General features: G+C 42.5%; 2 protein-coding genes across 5 annotated transcripts in view; one reads left to right on the forward strand and one right to left on the reverse strand.

Annotated features, from left to right (window-relative positions):
- LOC309701079 (FERM and PDZ domain-containing protein 4-like) overlaps positions 1 to 18,703 on the forward strand; it is a 100,909-nt gene extending 82,206 nt beyond the window's left edge. For all 4 annotated transcript variants that reach the window (XM_082525072.1, XM_082525070.1, XM_082525071.1 and 1 more), the window contains exons 10-16: positions 187 to 323; positions 2,924 to 3,050; positions 5,773 to 5,862; positions 5,971 to 6,153; positions 6,286 to 6,424; positions 11,416 to 12,390; positions 14,232 to 18,703. In XM_082525072.1, the coding sequence (XP_082381198.1) occupies positions 187 to 323; positions 2,924 to 3,050; positions 5,773 to 5,862; positions 5,971 to 6,153; positions 6,286 to 6,424; positions 11,416 to 12,390; positions 14,232 to 17,584 (5,004 nt within the window). In that variant the 3' untranslated portion in view covers positions 17,585 to 18,703. The remainder of the gene's footprint in view (positions 1 to 186; positions 324 to 2,923; positions 3,051 to 5,772; positions 5,863 to 5,970; positions 6,154 to 6,285; positions 6,425 to 11,415; positions 12,391 to 14,231) is intronic.
- LOC309701095 (uncharacterized protein) overlaps positions 1 to 20,197 on the reverse strand; it is a gene marked incomplete at its 5' end in the record, with an annotated part of 151,761 nt that overhangs the window by 57,335 nt on the left and 74,229 nt on the right. The window lies entirely within an intron of this gene.

Here is a 20,197-nt window from a genome sequence, read left to right on the forward strand (position 1 = left end):
TTCATCTGGGACTGGAAGCTACAGCGCATCCCTTTGAAGGGATCTCTAGCCACAGAGGTTGTGAACAACTTATTACAGCTCAGTGGGGATGCGCTGGTGCTCGAATAGCTCTTTGTAGAGATGAAATGCGCTTCACAAGCCCCAAAAAACTTAAGGACTCTTACGTAACTTTCTCCTTTGCTGCAGAGTTGTAACGATGTGGTCTTAGAGCGGTTTGGCCAGGAGCTCAAGTATGATGCTGCGCTGCGATTGGCTGCATTGCAGATGTACATCCTCACCATGACAACCAGACAGAGTCAGAAGGTCTCCCTGAAATACATCCAGTAAGTGTGCATGTAAATGCAGCTGTGGGTACGAGTGTGTTTTTGACACTCTTAACATGTCTGTAAATGTAAAACTCTTGTACAGGCTGCAGCTCATCATTAATAATAAATAACAGAGTTTTTTTTCTAAAAGTTTTCTGATGGTTTTGCAAAAGTTTATCTGGCATTATTCGAATTCGTTGCCCTTGTTCCCTTCTTGGATGAATGCATCTTTCTGGCTAAACAAAAAAAAATCACATAACAGAAAGAAATGTTTCCTTGAATAGTTTGCTGACACTGTCAGGCTGTTGTTAATGGCAACTTGAGAAAATTTATGGCATTCTCAGATGTGCTTACATCAAAACTCATGGCTGATTATTAGTTTGAATATGATACGGGTAAAATAAAACTCCAAATAATACAAAAATATTTTCGAATAATCTTTGTACATGAATATATGACTAGCAGTGAGCACACTGTGTAGGGTTAGAAAATGTTCGCCTATAATGAAGAGACTTGAATTTAAAAGGTAATATTTTCTAGTTTCTTAAATTATGTTTTTTTCAGTATTCTGCAGTTCAGTGTTGAGATATTAACCCACCTCTAAATCGTCATCAGTGATTAAGTGATCAGCATTAATAATCACCATTGATGCAAGTTTTGCTCTAAAAAAGTTATCTTGTAAAAACCTGATACAGTTACAGTTGAGAATTGTAATCGAAGTCCATTCAATTACCAACAATTTGGACCCATTAGAAATACAATAGGAAGATGTAACTTAATAGTAGTCATACCCCATTGTGTATGTGGTACAACCAATATTGTCAGCTATTTATGTTGATTGTTATAGATATCTTTTCTGTTGCATGATCTACCCATAAAACCGTAAGAGCTTAATTACTACTAAATGACTGCTAAATGCATACCTGAAAATGGCATAGATTCTTGAACCTGCCCTAATCATGCAACTTCTATATCCAAATACAGATAAACAGAAACAGTTACTTTTTATGTGAGATAAATACTTTAATCAATCACCATGTTGATGTTATGGGGCGATCGTGGCTCAAGAGTTGGGAGTTCGCCTTGTAATCGGAAGGTTGCCGGTTTGAGCCCTGGCTTGGACAGTCTCGGTCGTTGTGTCCTTGGGCAAGACACTTCACCTGTTGCCTACTGGTGGTGGTCAGAGGGCCTGGTGGCGCCAGTGTCCGGCAGCCTCACCTCTGTCAGTGCGTCCCAGGGTGGCTGTGGCTACAATGTAGCTTGCCATCATCAATGGGTGAATGACTGGTTGTGTAAAGCGCTTTGGGGTACTTAGGGACTAGTAAAGTGCTATACAAATACATGCCATTTACCATTTATGAATCTTGGTACCCAAAGTAGTTTTTAGGCCAAGTTTAATCAAGATTGAGCCAGTTCTGGGAGGTCTGGGAACGATTATACATACATACATTGTAATAGTAGGATGATGATGCATCCAGAGGCACAGGTAAGGAGTGCCAAAGGAACCACGATAGAATAAAGTTTAGTCACCCGACACAAGCAAAGGTAAAAGAAATCAGTGCTCAGTACTCGAAGAGGCGGGGTTACATGGAGTAACTACTGTAACTACTACCCACGTAGACAAATTTTAACACTAAAGACACCTTTTTAAATGGTAAATTTCCTGTTTTTTGACAACAGTTAAACCGTTATTTTTAGTGGTGGATGCTCATATTAAAGATGGCCAAAGGATTAAATAATAAAATCATCATATTGCCCAAATGGGCTGAAGTCAGGTTGCGGCTGGATTTTATATGCCCTTTCACTCTGTTTCACACTTTATTTAATGTCACTCAGTGTGGATATCCCTAATATGAATGTTTTAAGGAAGCCCCACCCATCAATTAGAAAGCCAATTAAGAGAAACCTGGGTTAGAGGCAGGGTGGCCTTAAAGGCCACCAGTGTGTGAATGTGAGAGTGAATGAATAGTGGCATTGTAAAGCACTTTGGGTGCCTTGAAAAGCGCCATATAAATCCAATCCATTATTATTATTATTATTATTATTATTATTATTAAAGGGAGAGGAGCTAAAACAGGAGACAGTGGCTCAGTATGAGAAAAATGAAGAGTACTTCGAATTATGAAATATGCAAAGCTACCCTTGTAGAGTCTAAGTACAAAAAAATAGAGTTGTAAATGAGCATAACCGGTCACCTTTAGAAGAAGCATGACTTTAGCAAACAGTCAGGATGTTTGTTTGTTTTTTAATCAATTGAGAGTTACAAGAAAATGCTGTTATTGTACTTTTATATGGCAATATAATGTTGACACATCTGTTTCTGTGCAGTCCCAGTGTAAGTAAGGGAATCCGCCTGGCTGCCCTTATTTAACTTGTCCTCCAGCACTGAGTAAAGCACTGTAAATATTAGGGTCTCAGCGCATATAGCTCTCTCACATTTTTAAGGTCCTGTTGAGGAAACACTTTCCCCTTTGACAAAGCTGTCCACCTGAAAGTCAATTCATCGTTTTGTTGTTACTAACAGCTTCCCTCCCAATTTGTAGCTGTTTTTTAACCACTGTGGAAGGATTTTTTTTTCTAAGGGCTGCTTTATGCTGAAATCAATCTTCTCTCGACAGAAAAGAGTGGGGTTTGTCACTGTTTCTGCCTCCTGCTGTGCTGTCCAGCATGAAGGAGAAAAACGTCAAGAAGGCTCTGACACACATCCTCAAAACCAACCAGAACCTCGTGCCTCCAGGGAAAAAAGTAACCAGCTCTCTTTGTCTTTCCTTGCCCTTGTTAATAAGCTGACACACTCTGACACACACACATGCACGCAAACACACTGCCTCTCCGTTTTCTGACGCAATATCCTAAAATAGCATCGCTGCCATACTCCACCTTGTAAAGGTTCTCACCCTTGTCAACCTAAGACCCTTTGTCAAGCTAGACCTTGAATGCTAATGTGAATAACAATGGATTGTCAAACTTTATGCATAATAAGATATTTAAATTTAAAAGCGCACACATGTTCCAGTCAGGGGAAGCTAATCAAACTTGGGCTGAACTTTTTAGCTTTTTAAAAAAACAAACAAACAAACAAAAACTGTTTCAATGATGCAAGCAGCTGCCAGTCTTCTCATTCTCCAGCACCCATATTAACTTTGACAAGTACAAATCAGCAGCCGACCCTTGCAAGAGTTTCAGCGGCACCCAGTGATTTACAATCAGCTGTCATGCAAATTCTGTTAGTGAATCAGAGTTAGATAGAGTGTATTCATGGTAAGCCATCGGCACTTGTTTGTGAGTTCTTGCGGACTTTAATGTCCCATAGAGTCATGGGATAGGCCATGGGCTCACATTTCTGAGCCTCGCTGCGTAAATCAACTCTGGACATGTTGTATTTGATGCATGATGTAGGAAGTAGATATTATTTCTTAAATTCTAAAAAAGCTCCAAAACAATGCTGTGAAACAGCAAATTGAGCATGGCATTAGTTCAGACAGACCACCAGCTCAAGTTCAGCCACAATCCCAGCAGATCAGCTGATTTCGATACTAACCCATATCAGGCTATGGCTTCTCTTCTACACATAGAATGGACAAATCTCACATAGTGTGCAGCATTTAAGTTACACTGAACTAGGCCATGCTGTAGCTCATTTCTATAAATAACAAAAGCTAAATGTATTCAATTAAAAACACATGGATGAACCACAGCATTGCACTGATGGAAATTTTCATTTATTGCGATGAACATATATCCCTAATGCTCACAGCTGATCTCACATGCATAGTCGAGTCTCCACAAATGCTCACTGGAGCACCAAACATGTATTCATTCCGACTGAATATTATGTATGCGCAAGTTTCTCCTCGAGGATACACATATTTCATACCATTTTACGACCCCACAAAACAAGTCTCATATTGCAGCCGAGCTCTTGATCATTCATTTCTGTTATTTGCTATGAAATATGATGCATATTTAGAGTCAGATTCTCAGTTTTCTAAACTAATAAATGAAACCATTTGCATCTGACAGACAAATCAAAGCAAAACCTGAGCCTTTGACTCCTATAGGAAGGGGATTTAATGGCTGTCTTGTGCTATGGGATCATTTTGTGCTAACGTTTTAGGCCCAACTGTCATTATCTAAACACAAAGTGAGGCAATACCTAGAAGAATAGTGCGTCATCTGTCTGGATCCGTCATTTAATCCAGGGATGTCAAACTCATTTTACACGATGGGCTGTATGGAGCCCAATGTGATCTTAAGTGGGTGAGACCACTGAAACTCCCATTTTCCAGAAGTTTAACTAAAAAAGTACAATTTTAACAGCATGTCTCAGTTTTTCTACATGATAAAGAAATGCTGTAGTAAATGAAAGCACTCTGACAGCTTTGGGCTTAAAGTGCAATAACTAAATGTGTAAAATTGTAGAAAAGGTCCTGGTACTTTGTTGTAATATGAATGGTGATGTGGGCCACCTTTATCAGCAGGAAATGCTTTAAAACTTCAATTAAGCAAATACAAAAATTTTCCTAAAGCTATCCAGTGGCCTGGATTGGAGTCTTTGCTGGGCTGATTTTAGCCCCTGGGTCATATGTTTACCACCCTTGACCTAATCCATCAAGAACCAACAGTAAGGTGCAAAGGCTATGTCCACCATGATTTTTTTTTTTTTTTCAAATGACCCCCATTCTCCACTCCAGAACACATCATAAGCTCATGTACAACTTCCCGAGCATGTTGAAACATGGGCTGGGTCTCAAAAAGCACCAAGCCAGGCACAGTGCCTGTGCTTATTTGATTTATAACACGTCTGTACATCATAATATACAAAGAGCCACTCTAAAGCAGAAGTGGGCAAAGAACCTGAATGCTGGCGACATCAATTATCAGCAGGCAAACTGATATTACTCCAGTTTAATTGTCCAGTTTAATCAAAGTAATGCAGCTTTATGTTGTAGGTGATGAATGTATATCAGTTGAAACACACCAAAGCTTCAGCCCATGTGCATAAGGCCAAGCGGCTCGATTGGCACTAGCTAATCAAATGTATTCACAGAGATCAGACGTTCCCATTAACATTTTCTATGTGAGGCTGACTGCACAGTAAAATATTGCTGGACTACACTTTGGAATTAAGAGTGAAGGGATAAAACCTCAGGTCATGAATGAATGAACACTGGAGTAAAATGAAAGCAGCTGTAATGTTTGGCATCTCGAGTTTAAATCACACTCACAGGAGAGGCACAACTCCACAAAATCAGGGTGTAAAGAGTGGCACTGCTGTGGAGCAGCTCTTTGGAACCTTATCAGATATAAATGACATGATGGGATATAATGGAAAATCAGCGGGCCAGATCAAAATAGTTTTGAGAGTGCTTTACATCCTGACATTAGAAGACAAATTGCATTTGCTTGTGGTGGAAGCTATTTCCTTTTCAGATTCTTACTAATGTCCTTGCTCCTCTCTGCACAGTTGACCGCTTTGCAGGCCAAGGTGCATTACCTGAGGTACCTCAGTGAACTCAGACTCTTTGGAGGGAGGGAGTTCAAATCAATACTGTTGGTAAGCCCATTTGATCCAGGAAGCCTTGTGAAAAATTTGAGAGTAAATGTCAGTTCTTCTTGAGCTTTTCGCTGATTTTAATTTGTTTGTTTGTTTTGAAATCCGTAGCAAGGTGAGAAACAGACAGAGGTGACGCTGTTAGTGGGCCCACGTTACGGCATCAGCCACGTCATCAATGCCCGCACAAACCTGGTGGCCCTATTGGCTGACTTCAGCCATGTGAATCGCATTGAGATCCTCACTGAGGATGAGACCAATGTCCGGCTGGAGCTGCATGTTCTGGACGTCAGGGTGAGAGCAGAGCACAGCTGTCTTTGAAAACAAGTCTCCCCCCACCCCAAAAATGCCTTGCATTAATTTTAGCATCTGTTGTTTTCTTTAACTATTTTTTTTCTGCACATCCTCCCTTTTTTGTTTTCACAGCCCATCACACTGATCATGGAGTCAAGTGATGCAATGAACCTGGCTTGTCTAACAGCAGGATACTATCGCCTCCTAGTGGACTCGAGAAGATCTATTTTCAGCATGGCCCACTGCAATAGCACAGGAGTGGATGACCTTAGTAAGTATGATCCATGTCTGTGTGTAGGGCAGGGCAATATGGCCAAAAATATTTATCACGATATATATTTGAAAATTTGCGATAACTTTATAACTGACGATATAATTGACACTAGACACAATACTTTGCAACTCTGCAACTTTATTAGTGCAAAAAAAAACAACAACAAAAAAAGCAAGCAGCTGTTTTTTAATGTGCATTAAAGCTACATAAAAATTTAACAGTGAAAATGCAAATTCCTTGCTGGCAGTTTAGCCAAAAGGCATTTCCAGTGGAAATTGGCCGACGTATCCTCAGCATAACCATGGATAATATCCACAAAACTTAAAAATGAGGTTATACACACACAATACGGTAATATTGAAGCACAGTACGTATCACTCTGCAAGGTTCCCGACTACGATAGCTGTAATGCTCCGACAATCCATCAAGCGGTGTGGCTTCGTAGCTTAGCAAAGTCGTACTAAAACATTTTTTTACAGATTTTTGAGCGCCGTGTACCACAAATCGGTTCGAGGTCAGTAAGTACAACCAGAATTCATACAGAAGAATTATAAGGGGCACTGTCGATTTTTTCAGAAAATCAAAGGATTTTAAGAGCAACTTATTTTCCGAAAAATACGGTAATAACAACCAGTGTTGGGTAAGTTACTTTAAAATAGTAACTTAGTTACATTACTAGTTACTTCTCTCAAAAGTAACTCAGTTACTTCAAGTTACTCGTTACTTTCAAAGTAACTAGTTACTAGGGAAAGTAACTTTGGTTTTACTCAGAATTCTCTTGTTAATGTGTTGCTTCCATAACTTTGCCAGTCTTCTAGCTTGCTTACTTGCCACAAGTGCACTGTGCCACCTACCAATAGAAAGGAAAAGATAATGTGCATATTTCCACGAGAGAAATCCCACGCCTGGACCGTCATTGACTGCTGCCATGATTCTAGCCTACGTCACAGCATCATGTGCGCCTTTTACATCCAACACAAAAACTGCAGTCGTGGTGCTTTCGATTGTACTCAGAACTCGGAAATTCTGCCTTCTGAATAGGAAGATGTAGGTAACACCAGACTGCAGATGAGCTGCATACAGAGCTGGACTGGGACAAAAAAATCGTCCCGGGCATTTTGACTAGAGACCAGCCCACCATTATAGGAAAAATCATAAAGCCTTTGAATGAAAATAAACACTGTTGTGACAGTGATGTACACTGTTTTGATGGTATATACAGTGGGGCAAAAAAGTATTTAGTCAGCCACCGATTGTGCAAGTTCCCCCACTTAAAATGATGACAGAGGTCAGTAATTTGCACCAGAGGTACACTTCAACTGTGAGAGACAGAATGTGAAAAAAAAATCCATGAATCCACATGGTAGGATTTGTAAAGAATTTATTCGTAAATCAGGGTGGAAAATAAGTATTTGGTCAATAACAAAAATACAACTCAATACTTTGTAACATAACCTTTGTTGGCAATAACAGAGGTCAAACGTGTACTATAGGTCTTTACCAGGTTTGCACACACAGTAGCTGGTATTTTGGCCCATTCCTCCATGCAGATCTTCTCGAGAGCAGTGATGTTTTGGGGCTGTCGCCGAGAAACACGGACTTTCAACTCCCGCCACAGATTTTCTATGGGGTTGAGGTCTGGAGACTGGCTAGGCCACTCCAGGACTTTCAAATGCTTCTTACGGAGCCACTCCTTTGTTGCCCGGGCGGTGTGTTTTGGATCATTGTCATGTTGGAAGACCCAGCCTCGTTTCATCTTCAAAGTTCTCACTGATGGAAGGAGGTTTTGGCTCAAAATCTCACGATACATGGCCCCATTCATTCTGTCCTTAACACGGATCAGTCGTCCTGTCCCCTTGGCAGAAAAACAGCCCCATAGCATGATGTTTCCACCCCCATGCTTCACAGTAGGTATGGTGTTCTTGGGATGCAACTCAGTATTCTTCTTCCTCCAAACACGACGAGTTGAGTTTATACCAAAAAGTTCTACTTTGGTTTCATCTGACCACATGACAGTCTCCCAATCCTCTGCTGTATCATCCATGTGCTCTCTGGCAAACTTCAGACGGGCCTGGACATGCACTGGCTTCAGCAGCGGAACACGTCTGGCACTGCGGGATTTGATTCCCTGCCGTTGTAGTGTGTTACTGATGGTGACCTTTGTTACTTTGGTCCCAGCTCTCTGCAGGTCATTCACCAGGTCCCCCCGTGTGGTTCTGGGATCTTTGCTCACCGTTCTCATGATCATTTTGACCCCACGGGATGAGATCTTGCGTGGAGCCCCAGATCGAGGGAGATTATCAGTGGTCTTGTATGTCTTCCATTTTCTGATGATTGCTCCCACAGTTGATTTTTTCACACCAAGCTGCTTGCCTATTGTAGATTCACTCTTCCCAGTCTGGTGCAGGTCTACAATACTTTTCCTGGTGTCCTTCGAAAGCTCTTTGGTCTTGGCCATGGCGGAGTTTGGAGTCTGACTGTTTGAGGCTGTGGACAGGTGTCTTTTATACAGATGATGAGTTCAAACAGGTGCCATTCATACAGGTAACGAGTGGGGGACAGAAAAGCTTCTTACAGAAGACGTTACAGGTCTGTGAGAGCCAGAGATTTTCCTTGTTTGAGGTGACCAAATACTTATTTTCCACCCTAATTTACGAATAAATTCTTTACAAATCCTACCATGTGGATTCATGGATTTTTTTTTCACATTCTGTCTCTCACAGTTGAAGTGTACCTCTGGTGCAAATTACTGACCTCTGTCATCATTTTAAGTGGGGGAACTTGCACAATCGGTGGCTGACTAAATACTTTTTTGCCCCACTGTATGCATCAATCTATCAATCGTTTGTTGTAAGATTCAGATAATTATTTTTTAAAAGCTAGACATTTTAAATGAGAATAAGAAAGAAAAGTATTTCTTTGTGCCCCCCTTTCCCCGTTAATGCCCTACCTGCCCCCCTGGCAACACTTCACTAGATCCGCACCTGCACAGTTACCAGCTGTCAGCTACCTAAAAAAGGATCCTGGGGTTATTTGTCTCTCAGAAACAGTTCATAACTTCCCTTCAACTCATTCATGTCACCTAAAAGGTAAACCTGTTTCTCCATCACCTGTTCAGCTCTCATGATTCAGTAAGGACATCTCCTGGTTTCATCTTCATGTTTCCCTCTCACCAGATAACCAAACCATATCATGACCAGCAGCTTTTGTGCAGCTGTTGCTCCAGCAAACATCAGCTGATACTAGAAATTAATATTAAATAAATTCTAACAACAGCTGATCAAGCTTAAACGTGCTGCTGTTGTTTAGCGCGACATCCGCTGGTTTCCTCTTTCGGCGCAAAGTGAGCGATAAACAAACAAGAGAGAAAAGACGATCAGCTGATCATTGATCAGTTTTCATGATTGAAGTAGAAACGGGAGAGGGAGGGGGAGAATGAAAGAAGAGGCAGCTGTGCAGCAAAGACACAGAATAACTGCAGCTTTGTGCCTTTTTCATTGTAGCTGAATTACGGGACAAACTGTTCCTTTTCACCTCAATACGAAACGCGTAATATTTTCTCTGAATACCAGACGGGACGGTTGGCAACTCTAATAACTTATGAACAAAATAAAGTTCAACATCATTAACTTCATAGCACCCACCCAGCTGTATAGAAACTCCATCATGCTAGCTAGCACGCAGTACGGAAAAAGTCAGAATAACGAAAATAAACTCCACCTAAACTTGGTTTATATCTGACCCAGATAGACTGCAGGTCATAACTTCTTACCTGAAGTTCAGTTCACACTTGGACCGGCGGCCGCCTCGGGTCTCTTTTCCTTCTGCGTCCCCTTTCCTTCATCCACCTGCTGGCCTCCACCACTTGCTAATGTTACTGAATCTGTGGAAGCTCCGCGATAGCCACCACACGAAGTAACGAGTAACGACCCTATCTAAATCCCAGTAACGAGTAACGCGTTCCTGGTTTTGGCATAATAACTAGTTACCGTGCTCGTTACCACAATAATAACGTAGTTACTGTAACGCGTTACTTAATAACGCGTTAGTCCCAACACTGATAACAACGGCCCGCTTGCATGCGCTACCAAAAATTGTGCTTTGGTGTGTATCTAATGGACGAAAGCCAAACCAGTTCCACACCACTGAAGTTGCACCATTTTAACAAACCAATCCTGGTTCATCTGTTTCGTTCAACAAACCGCTTCTGTCCTTCCCATTCTGAGCGATCGTGGCTCAAGAGTTGGGAGTTCGCCTTGTAATCGGAAGGTTGCCGGTTCTCTTGGACAGTCTCGGTCGTTGTGTCCTTGGGCAAGACACTTCACCTGTTGCCTACTGGTGGTGGTCAGAGGGCCCGGTGGCGCCAGTGTCCGGCAGCCTCGCCTCTGTCAGTGCGCCCCAGGGTGGCTGTGGCTACAATGTAGCTTACCATCACCAGTGTGTGAATGTGTGTGTGAATGGGTGGATGACTGGATATGTAAAGCGCTTTGGGGTCCTTAGGGACTAGTAAAGCGCTATATAAATACAGGCCATTTACCATTCTCCGTTGCCGCCATGCTTTTTCTGCCATGTGCGTATGAAAACAAAGGCACTGCGCAGGCGCGTTTTAACCATATTCCATTGCGATATTTCATTTTCTTATCGCCTAACATTATACCGGTATTACCGTGAACAGGATATGGTATGGTATGATATGGCCCAGCCCTGTCTGTGTGTATGTGACATAATATGGATTACAAGCCATCTGTTTAGGACAAATTGGTGGATATCTAAAGTTTCACTTGAGTAGTAGATGTTGATGGTCTGGAAAAATACTCCACATGAAACTATGAAAACTTGTTGCGAGGTCACACATTTAAAAATTGACGTTTTACAGTGCTGCATAAACCCTGCTTTGAAATAGAGTGCTTAACTGAAACAGGTCTTTAAAGTTGAATCAAAATCAAATACAAAACAGGTAAAGCGATAAAATCTTGTGTTCCTTGCAGGTCAGGAACGTGTCCTGGAGTGGCCTTACAGCACATCTTTTGGGGACAATGAGGAGCCTGGTCAAGTAGAGATCTACAGCAGAGACTCTGAGTACTCAGACAATGGGCAAAGGGAAAACAGCATTTCTCCTTACTTCCACGAACCACCAAACCCTGACAGAGACCTTGAGAACCGAAGGAGTCCGTTGCCCCCTCCTCTGCCTCCAGCTACCAGACACAAAACTCAAGACTCACCTCGGAGCGCCAAAGTGTCATTTATTTTTGAGGGGAACCCACCCCTCAATAAATTTAAGAACTTACGCTATGAAAGACTGTTAGAGAGCCCGGAGGTACCCAACTACGGACCGCCCTACTTGCACAACAACACATACTTTCAGCAACAGGACAGAGAGCCATTTCAGCACGTCTATAGTAACATCATAAGCGAGGAAAGTAGTGAGGAGCTAAGGGAACTAGTTTATCGTGGCAATACAAGCGATCCAGACGAGGATTCTTGTGAAGAAGATTCCACTGGGGGGACGCCAGTGGGTGATGAGACACATGATGGTATCCAAGGGGAGGGCCTACCCACAGCAGCCGGCAAAGCTACCTTTCTCACACTTTCCGGTTCTACGGACGACATTATCGACCTGACGTCGCTGCCTCCTCCCGAGGGCGATGATGGTGTTGACGATGATGAAGACGACACCCTGCTGCAGACACTCAACCTTGCGATCGCAGCACCACCACCAGGCTTTCGCGACAGTTTGGATGAGGACGTTGCACCCGAGGGAAGGCCTCTAAGCACACGTGAAAATGACGATATTCCGGTTTCACTAATCGATGCCATTCCAACGCATGGGGAGGGGGAAGGGAGCAGGGGAGGGGAGAGAGGACTGGAAAATGCGGTCATGAATACACTGCAAGCGCTGCAAGCTCTCTCTGTCTCTGAACAGAAGCCTCCACCACCGCCACCACCCAGCGGTAACAATCCAGGTCTGTTGAATACTAATGCAGCAAAGTAATGTTGATGCCTTTATTTAGCACTGATTTTACAGCACTTTAACTTGACTGAGCCAGTGGTTACCAACTTTTCTTTGTCTTAAATTCTCCCTCCCTAGCTCTGTCAAATGGACTTTAAACTCATTTTAAACTAGATCTGAATTGCTTTCAGCTTACAATTTAGTCTTAACAATTACATATTTAGCAGCTATGGTCTGTAAACTGCCTCAATCATTAACCATAACTACTAGCTTGGTCAACATTGAGTAGCAACTAGTGGAGTAATTCAAACATTAATCCACTAGTTTTAGTTACAGTTCCACCCTAACCTTCAACATCCATTTAAGCTGTTAATTATGTTTACTGATACTTTCAAAAGTGTAACTATTACTTGTTGCTAAAAGTTTCATATGTTCATCTTCCGTTTTAGCTCAGTTTCAACTGCTGGCTACACATTTGCTAATTAAGGTTTTGCAGACAAGTGACCACGTGACATTAACTTGCCCACCATTTTGGATGTGTGACAACCATGATGACACTGTGGGATCAAGCATGTAAGACAGTCGCAAAGGTCTAAAGACTGGTCCAACCCTCTGAAAACCACCGATTATGAGGAAAAAGTTTATATTCTCAACTGGTCACAAGGAGCGGCTGGAAGTTAATGGCAGTCTCTGAGAAAATTATTGCTAAAGTACTAGTCACGCAAGCCTAAAGACTGATCAATGACCTCTTGGCATCCACCTGTCACTAAGGAAAAATGCATATTCCCTAACCAGTTGGCAAAAACAAATATCTAGTTATGTCTTTCTAGGTTCCCAGTCATCTAGGGCATAGTAGTCTTGAGAGCTTGAAAAAGAAGACAACTGGACAGTTTCATTAGTTCTTAAAAATGATGGAGTGTCAACCTTCAGCGACCCCAATATGTTGCCTCAGTGATCTCCATAGGCCACATGATGGATTGGGGCAAGGTCTTGCAGTGGTTTCACCCATAACCCCATGTGATGATACTCATGCCCTTTTTCATACCTCAGCTCATGTGATGACTCATATGATCTACAGTGCTCAGGACTACTTCCAAAGGGGACAACTCCCACTAGGGGTTAAATACCTGAGACTCTACACCATTTTATAGAACTCAGAAAGGTTCTGGGATGAGAGGTGAAACATCTTGTAGAAGTACACTTGCCTTCTTTTTCAAGCTCTCAAGACTTTTAGCTAGGAATTTCGACAGTTAGCCATACCTTGGCTTAAAAATTAAAAATCAATCATATTCCTATTTTCAGACATCTATGTCAATTTCTAGTATATTTAGCTTGCATTTTATTTTTTTAACTATACTTTTAGCTACTACATCAAACTACTTCAACCATTTTCCTTACTTTTTGACCACTATGTATCTATTTACATCATATATCAGTGCAAACTATTTTAAATGTTTTACCATTTGCTTGCTTTTTTTTTCTTTCATATTTAGATTTACGACAATTAATTGCTAACTTTTAATGCTACCTGCCAGTCAGGGCCTTTGTTTAGGAGTCTATGGAGCAGAGTTAGCTGTTAGCCATATCAGGTACATGTGTTGTGCATTGTGCCTGCTAAATAGAATTAACAATATGTTTAGCTTGGTTCTCTGTCACTACTGTCTAAGATTTCATATTAACTGCTACTTCTGCACAAAATTGTTTTGGTGTAGATTCACAAGTTCATTTGGGATTCACTATAAGCTATGGAAAAAAAACCCAAAGATGTTCAGAGTTCTAACTGTCAAAGCTTTCAGCAGCAGATAAATTGAGATTGAATGATCTACATTTAACTTTGTATCTCTTATCACCTAGGTGTTTATATATCTCATGGCTTTAGTCCAGAGTCATCCTCAGACTCTGGTAATGAGACCAACTCCTCAGAGATGACTGAGATCTCTGAACTAGCTGCTACTCACCGACTGAGCGAGAGCCACATGCGTCTTCTGGTGGCCACAAGGGAAGGATACCAACCTTTAATTGAAGAAAAAACTGAATTTCCTGTCTCCCCCAGTACCGGAGGAACAATACAAAAGAAACCTCGCAGTCCAACACGACACCTTCATCCTCCAGCAGTTCCTCCAAGACGGAGCCCTCAATTAAGCACCACATCATCACGGCCGGACAGCTCAGAAGTAAGGCCCCAGACTAATCTCTCAGCCACTCTTCAGCGCCCAAGCTCCACCACACCAGGAGGCAAGCACCATAAAAAATCAGCAGACTCCAGCGGAAAGTATAACACCTTCAGCACAAGGGAAGGATATCGAGGAGAGAGCATTGGGAGCCGCAGCCATCTTGACTTGGACCAGCGCACCTCATTCTGCGAACGAGAAGACAGCCAAAGAAGGCAGGATTCTTTTTTAGCAGAAAACTCTGTAGCCGAGAGCCATGGAGTCAACAGCCTCCCTCGTGATCATCATAGAAGTCCCCGCCCTTCCTCCGTTATCTCTGACCGCTTCTCAGATGTTGTCAACTTGGGGGGCTGTGATGCAGATAACGGAGCTTCAGCTGCTGAGCAAGATGAACATCTAGTTGTAGCATCGTTGCTATCCCCAACCAAAAAATCTAGATCAGGGGGATCAGACCAGGGATCAGACCTACAGAGTGACCATCAGCCCATTTCGAGACAACAGAGTGTGGCCCGGCTGTGTGAATACCATCTAGCAAAAAGGATTTCAAATCTGCAAGGAGAAGCACACAGTTCACTGCAGGGCTCTCTGTGCTCATCACTGGATGCTGGTGGCAGCACGAACAGTAGCGTTTGTGCTACCCCAAATGATTCACCCCTTGGCCCTGGTGCCATTGAATCAAAACACCACCATCTGCAAAGGCACCCGCTTTCTAGTTCCTCCTCCTCGTTACTCAGGGTGTTAAACTATGAAGATAACAAACCCGGAACCCCCTTTGGCACCCCTGCCCAGAGTACTCAGGGAAAAGACCTCCACCCTCATGCAGATCCTGCCCTCCTTCGGAAAATGCTGCCCAATATTCACCAACCTTCCCCTGGGTCAGAACCGGGCCGGCCGTCCTCAGCCACACCATCTAAGCATAAAGACCCTTTAGGAAACAAGCGACTCCAGAATGATCAGCATGCTAAACAACAGGCCTGTCTGAAAGGGCTGAACCAGAAGGAAGGCAGCGAGGCCTACAGGCAATTGATTAACTATCTAACAGTCAGCCAGATGCATCAGGGAGGGAAGTTGCAGAGTGCGGGCATGGGAGGAGGAGTTAAAAAGGACACAAGGCGTTTTATTACTAGCAACCCCCAGCTTGTTGAAATGGCTAAAAATAGGGGAAACACCATCGCTCGCTGCCCGTGTATGCCTTCATCCATATCATCTCCATTCCTCAGCCCAAATGTAGTTAACCCTAATGCTGCTGCCATGCAGGCAGCAAACAAAAATGCACGGTCATACTATTCTGCAACACTTCCTACCAAACTCAAGAGAAGTCCTGATATGCATGCTCAGAGAAGGAATGAGACTTTAGATTTCAGGAAAGCTACTTCTGAGAGGAGGAGCTCCTTTTCTGGCCTAGAAAGTGAGCTAGAGAGGAGTGGTCTGGACCCAGAGCACTTTCTGTCCCTCTATAAGAGAGAGGGCTGTAACAGCCGCGACGGAGGACTTGCTACAGGCGGAAACCGTGAGGGGGGAGGTACCACTAGCCGTCATCCACCTCGATCAAGAAGCCAAGTTAGCAGCAAAGAGGAATGGTTCAGATCAGACCTGAAGTCAAAGCATGCAGTTCGTCAGTCCCGCCCTAACGATTCTCTTTGTTTCTCTGCTGCCCCCGGTGGTCAAAGAGCAGACCTCAACACTATCTCACTAGGAAGGGGAGACCACCCTTCTGCTTTTGTCAGGCAGGCATCAGCTGGTCCAAGAGCTTGCATTACATCTCCAACACCCAATCCTCAGAATCCACCTCCCCCACCACCTCCCCCACCACCTCCTTCTTTTTCCCAGCCTGTTCAAGTCAACACTAGTTCCAGCAATTCAGGATGCACACAGGACCCCAATCATTCTGTCCAGTCCCGGCCGAGTCAGAACCACATTCAGGCTGTCACCCCGACGCTACCACACACAGATCCCTTCAGTAGCCTGCAACGGGGCCCGGAGCTTAAACGGAGCTCTAGCAATGTAACTGCAAGTTCTGGTAGTGTTGAAGCTCTATTTGAGAAGCCCACCCGAAGCCGGAGCCAGCAGCCCCTGTCACTGTCTCTGCCCCCGCAAGGTGACACCAAAGTCCAGCGGAGACCAACTAGGAAGAGGCTCTCCAAGAGCTACTCCCAAGGCTCTGTGTCTTCCCACACCACATGCTGGTCCACAGGCAGTAGGGTAGACAGTAGAAGGGCATCTGTGGCTTTTCCATTGCAGAAAGATGCGAAACAAATGAAGGGCTCTCAAAAACTGGACACAAGTCCCTGGAGATGTAATGGGCCTTTTAGTTACTGTTTCTTTAAACGTAAGAGTGAGGGCGAAGAGGATGAGATCGAATGGGAGAGGCCCAGACGAAGTCGCAGTGGACCTGATTTCGAGGATAACGGTGCTGCTTCAGCCATATTCCCCTGCGGTTCCGCACTGGACGCTGCTGGCGAGCAGCTGTATGGCGAGGTCCTTAATAACATGAGCTTCAGTGACCGACTGGCACGAATCAACGCCCTCAAAGACCACATGTACGGTTTCCCTTCCGGCTTCACTGATGCCCGCCGTGATGCCAGCGAGCTCATCGCATTAGTGAGATCCAGCATAGGTCGCTGTGAGCGCGGCATCCAGATGCCTAACCAGGATGTATCACAGTATAAACAGCTCCTCTCCGTTGAGTCAAAAGAATTAGGCCGGGCGTGCCGGAGGATGGCACAGGCCCACAGCAGTCCAGAGGAAATGCTGCTAGCCGTGACTTGTAGCTTTCAGGTGCTTTGTTGTCTCTGCGAAGCTTGCATGTGTCTGGTTAGGGGACTCGGAGCCTCAGCCTCACACCAACAGAGAGAAGTCGTGGCAAAGGTTGACGAGGTTGTTATGAACTATATCTGTTTGCTCAAAGCAGCTGAGGCTGCCACTGTTGGAGCGCCAGGGGAGCACAGCATGAAAGCCCTGGTCCGCCACTCTAGTACCATGTCAGCCATTGCTAACGCACTCACCCGCTCCCTTAAAACGCTGCTTAGCAAGTAGAGGCTACTCCTTATAATTTATAGTGTGGCCTCTGCTGTCAGCGGGAGTATGTCTTTAAGCGTCTTGTCGTCTTTGAGTCAGCTGTAAGAGTCATGTATTTTTCATAAAGGTTTAGAGCTGTCTCCATATCAAAGTTTAAAAAGCAAAAGGCAGGAGTTAGACTAAACATTAAAGTTACATAACATTTACAATGAATAGATGTATAAGATGCTTAAAGAGTCCTCTGACTGCACTTGCTTTTTTTCTGATGACAATATTGTAATGCATATTTACAAAGCCATACTGTCACAGACCTTTGTAATATGATATGTACCTAATAGAAATTATACCCTTTTAAGTGTGCATTATGTAAGTTATTTAGAAAATGTGTATATAATGTACATAATTAATTATCAAATTTACTGTAGCAGTTTCAAGAAGCCATCGAGTATTCAGTTTAACCCTCTCAGGCTCAGATTAAACTTTTTGTTGCTAATGCACAACCAAGTCCTGCAGTGGTACATCTGAGTAAAAAAAAACTCATAAAATATGTATGTGGGGTAATCAGGTTGTTAGTTTTTAAATGTTGCAAATCAGCAACGCCTGCCTGGAGAGGGTTAATTTGCTTTGATACTGTGCAGGGCTAGGGGTGACTTCACTTTCAGTTCAATCAGTTCACGAGCAGCAGTTTTACAATAACTGTATTTATTTTAAAAGAAAATGTACCTCTAGACATGTAAGTAAAAAAACAAGTTTCATTGTCAGTCCAGTGAGGAAGCGGTATAGTTATATTTAAATGCTCTAAAATGACTGTGTAACAGTGAGCTGATTTTAACAGATTACATTATGATGCTTGTTTTTCTTTCTTTGGTTTTTGTTTATTTTACAAGATGACTGGAAAATTCAGTAAAAGTGTTGAACATACAGGTTACACTAAACATTGCACTTCATTCACACAACCACTTTGTATTCTACCACTAATCTACTACCACTTAGATTATTTTGCTATATATATATTTAAAAAAAGAAATATATAATTTCCCCCAACATCAAATATAAACTTTGCTAAACTTTTGCTAACTTAGCAAAAGTTTAGCAAAGTTTATATTTGATGTTGGGGGAACATCAACATCAACATACATATATATATATATATATATATATATATATATATATATATATATATATATATATATATATATATATATAACTTAGCAAAGTTTAAAGGCATATTTCAGATTGAACACACTGTGTGGATTATATCCGATTACTTTTTTAGTTTGTTTTTTTATTACCATCGCTTTTGGAATGAGTTTTGTGCGTGAATGATTTACTAAACCACGCTGTGTATCAAGATGTGGTTATGTCTCTCAACAAAGAAGAAATCACTGCTTTTTTTCAGCAACCCACCAACCAACCTATTAAAAGATATTTTGCAGAAAAACTTGTCTTATTCCATGCAGCTTTGGTTTGAATGAGTTACTACAACATGCAATCATGCTGTGATTTGTTTTGTAAAGTTTGCCATCCTAAAATCAACAGCCATTTATTTTAATGTCTGTTTCATAAAAGGTACTGTCTGTCAGTTTACATGCGATTTATTGGGGGATATATTAAAATACCCCCCTTTTTAAACTGACAGTGAAATGTGAATCTATTTAAACTAATGTCTAGTGTAAAACTACTCATTTTCCTGATATTTCTCTCACACAGTGGAAATTTTAAGTTGTCTTTTCACAGTAATATTTCAGTCTTTATATCAGTTGAGGAGGTATGGATTGGGTGTTAAAGCACATTGCTATATATTACAGGTAATTTGACATACATGCATCAACAATCAACTGGTACAGACAGGAGAGGATGCTAGGGATAGGGTGAATGGATGCAGATGGCTTGCTGTGTTTACCCTTAAGGGGAGGAGCCAAAAGAAGAAGAGGAGTGTTATCTTAATGCATGCTCAATCATCCAGGTAAGTAAATCTCCAAAAGTTGATTCTGTTCCAGGTAGGAACGCTGGTTTGAGCAGGGAGTCAAGGAGGCCATTTACGTGAAAAGGGAAAGACCATCTCTGAATCGAGGAGGGGGCTTAAGAGTACATCTTTTGCCATCTTGCAATGCTGTGATTGCAGCAATTCCCCCACTCTCTGTGAATGGTATTCATGGCCATTGATCAGTGGGCTTTGATCAGTGGGCTTTGATCAGTGGTTGTTTATCAATGGTCATGAGAATTTGCCCATTGTTCCTTCAGTGGTGCTAGTTTCAGTCATTATGCAAATGTACTGTTTATAAGATTGGGGAAACCTGCAGTCAGCTGAGACTGACGAAGTCACTTGGATGAGTGACGAAACGTTTCTCCCACTGAAAACACTACATCCAGATGAATAGAATCAACTCGGGAGAAGAGGAGAGATAGTGTCATCCTGCTGAGACAGACGGACCTTCCAGCAGAGAACCCAGGTTAATGTGCCTGCAGTATCCTTCTAGTCCACTTTGACTTTGGTCAAAAGCAGCCTAGTAGCATTAAAATGAAAAGATATCCAAGTATAGTTTAGCTAGTTTTAAAACTACAAATCTGGCGATTTGTAACTGTAACTGTAAGGTAAGAAATTAAGTATCTAACTACTTCTGACAATCA

The sequence above is a fragment of the Aulonocara stuartgranti genome (genome assembly GCF_965226115.1).
Source record: "Aulonocara stuartgranti genome assembly, chromosome: 23".
In the NCBI taxonomy this organism is placed as follows: Eukaryota; Metazoa; Chordata; class Actinopteri; order Cichliformes; family Cichlidae; genus Aulonocara; species Aulonocara stuartgranti.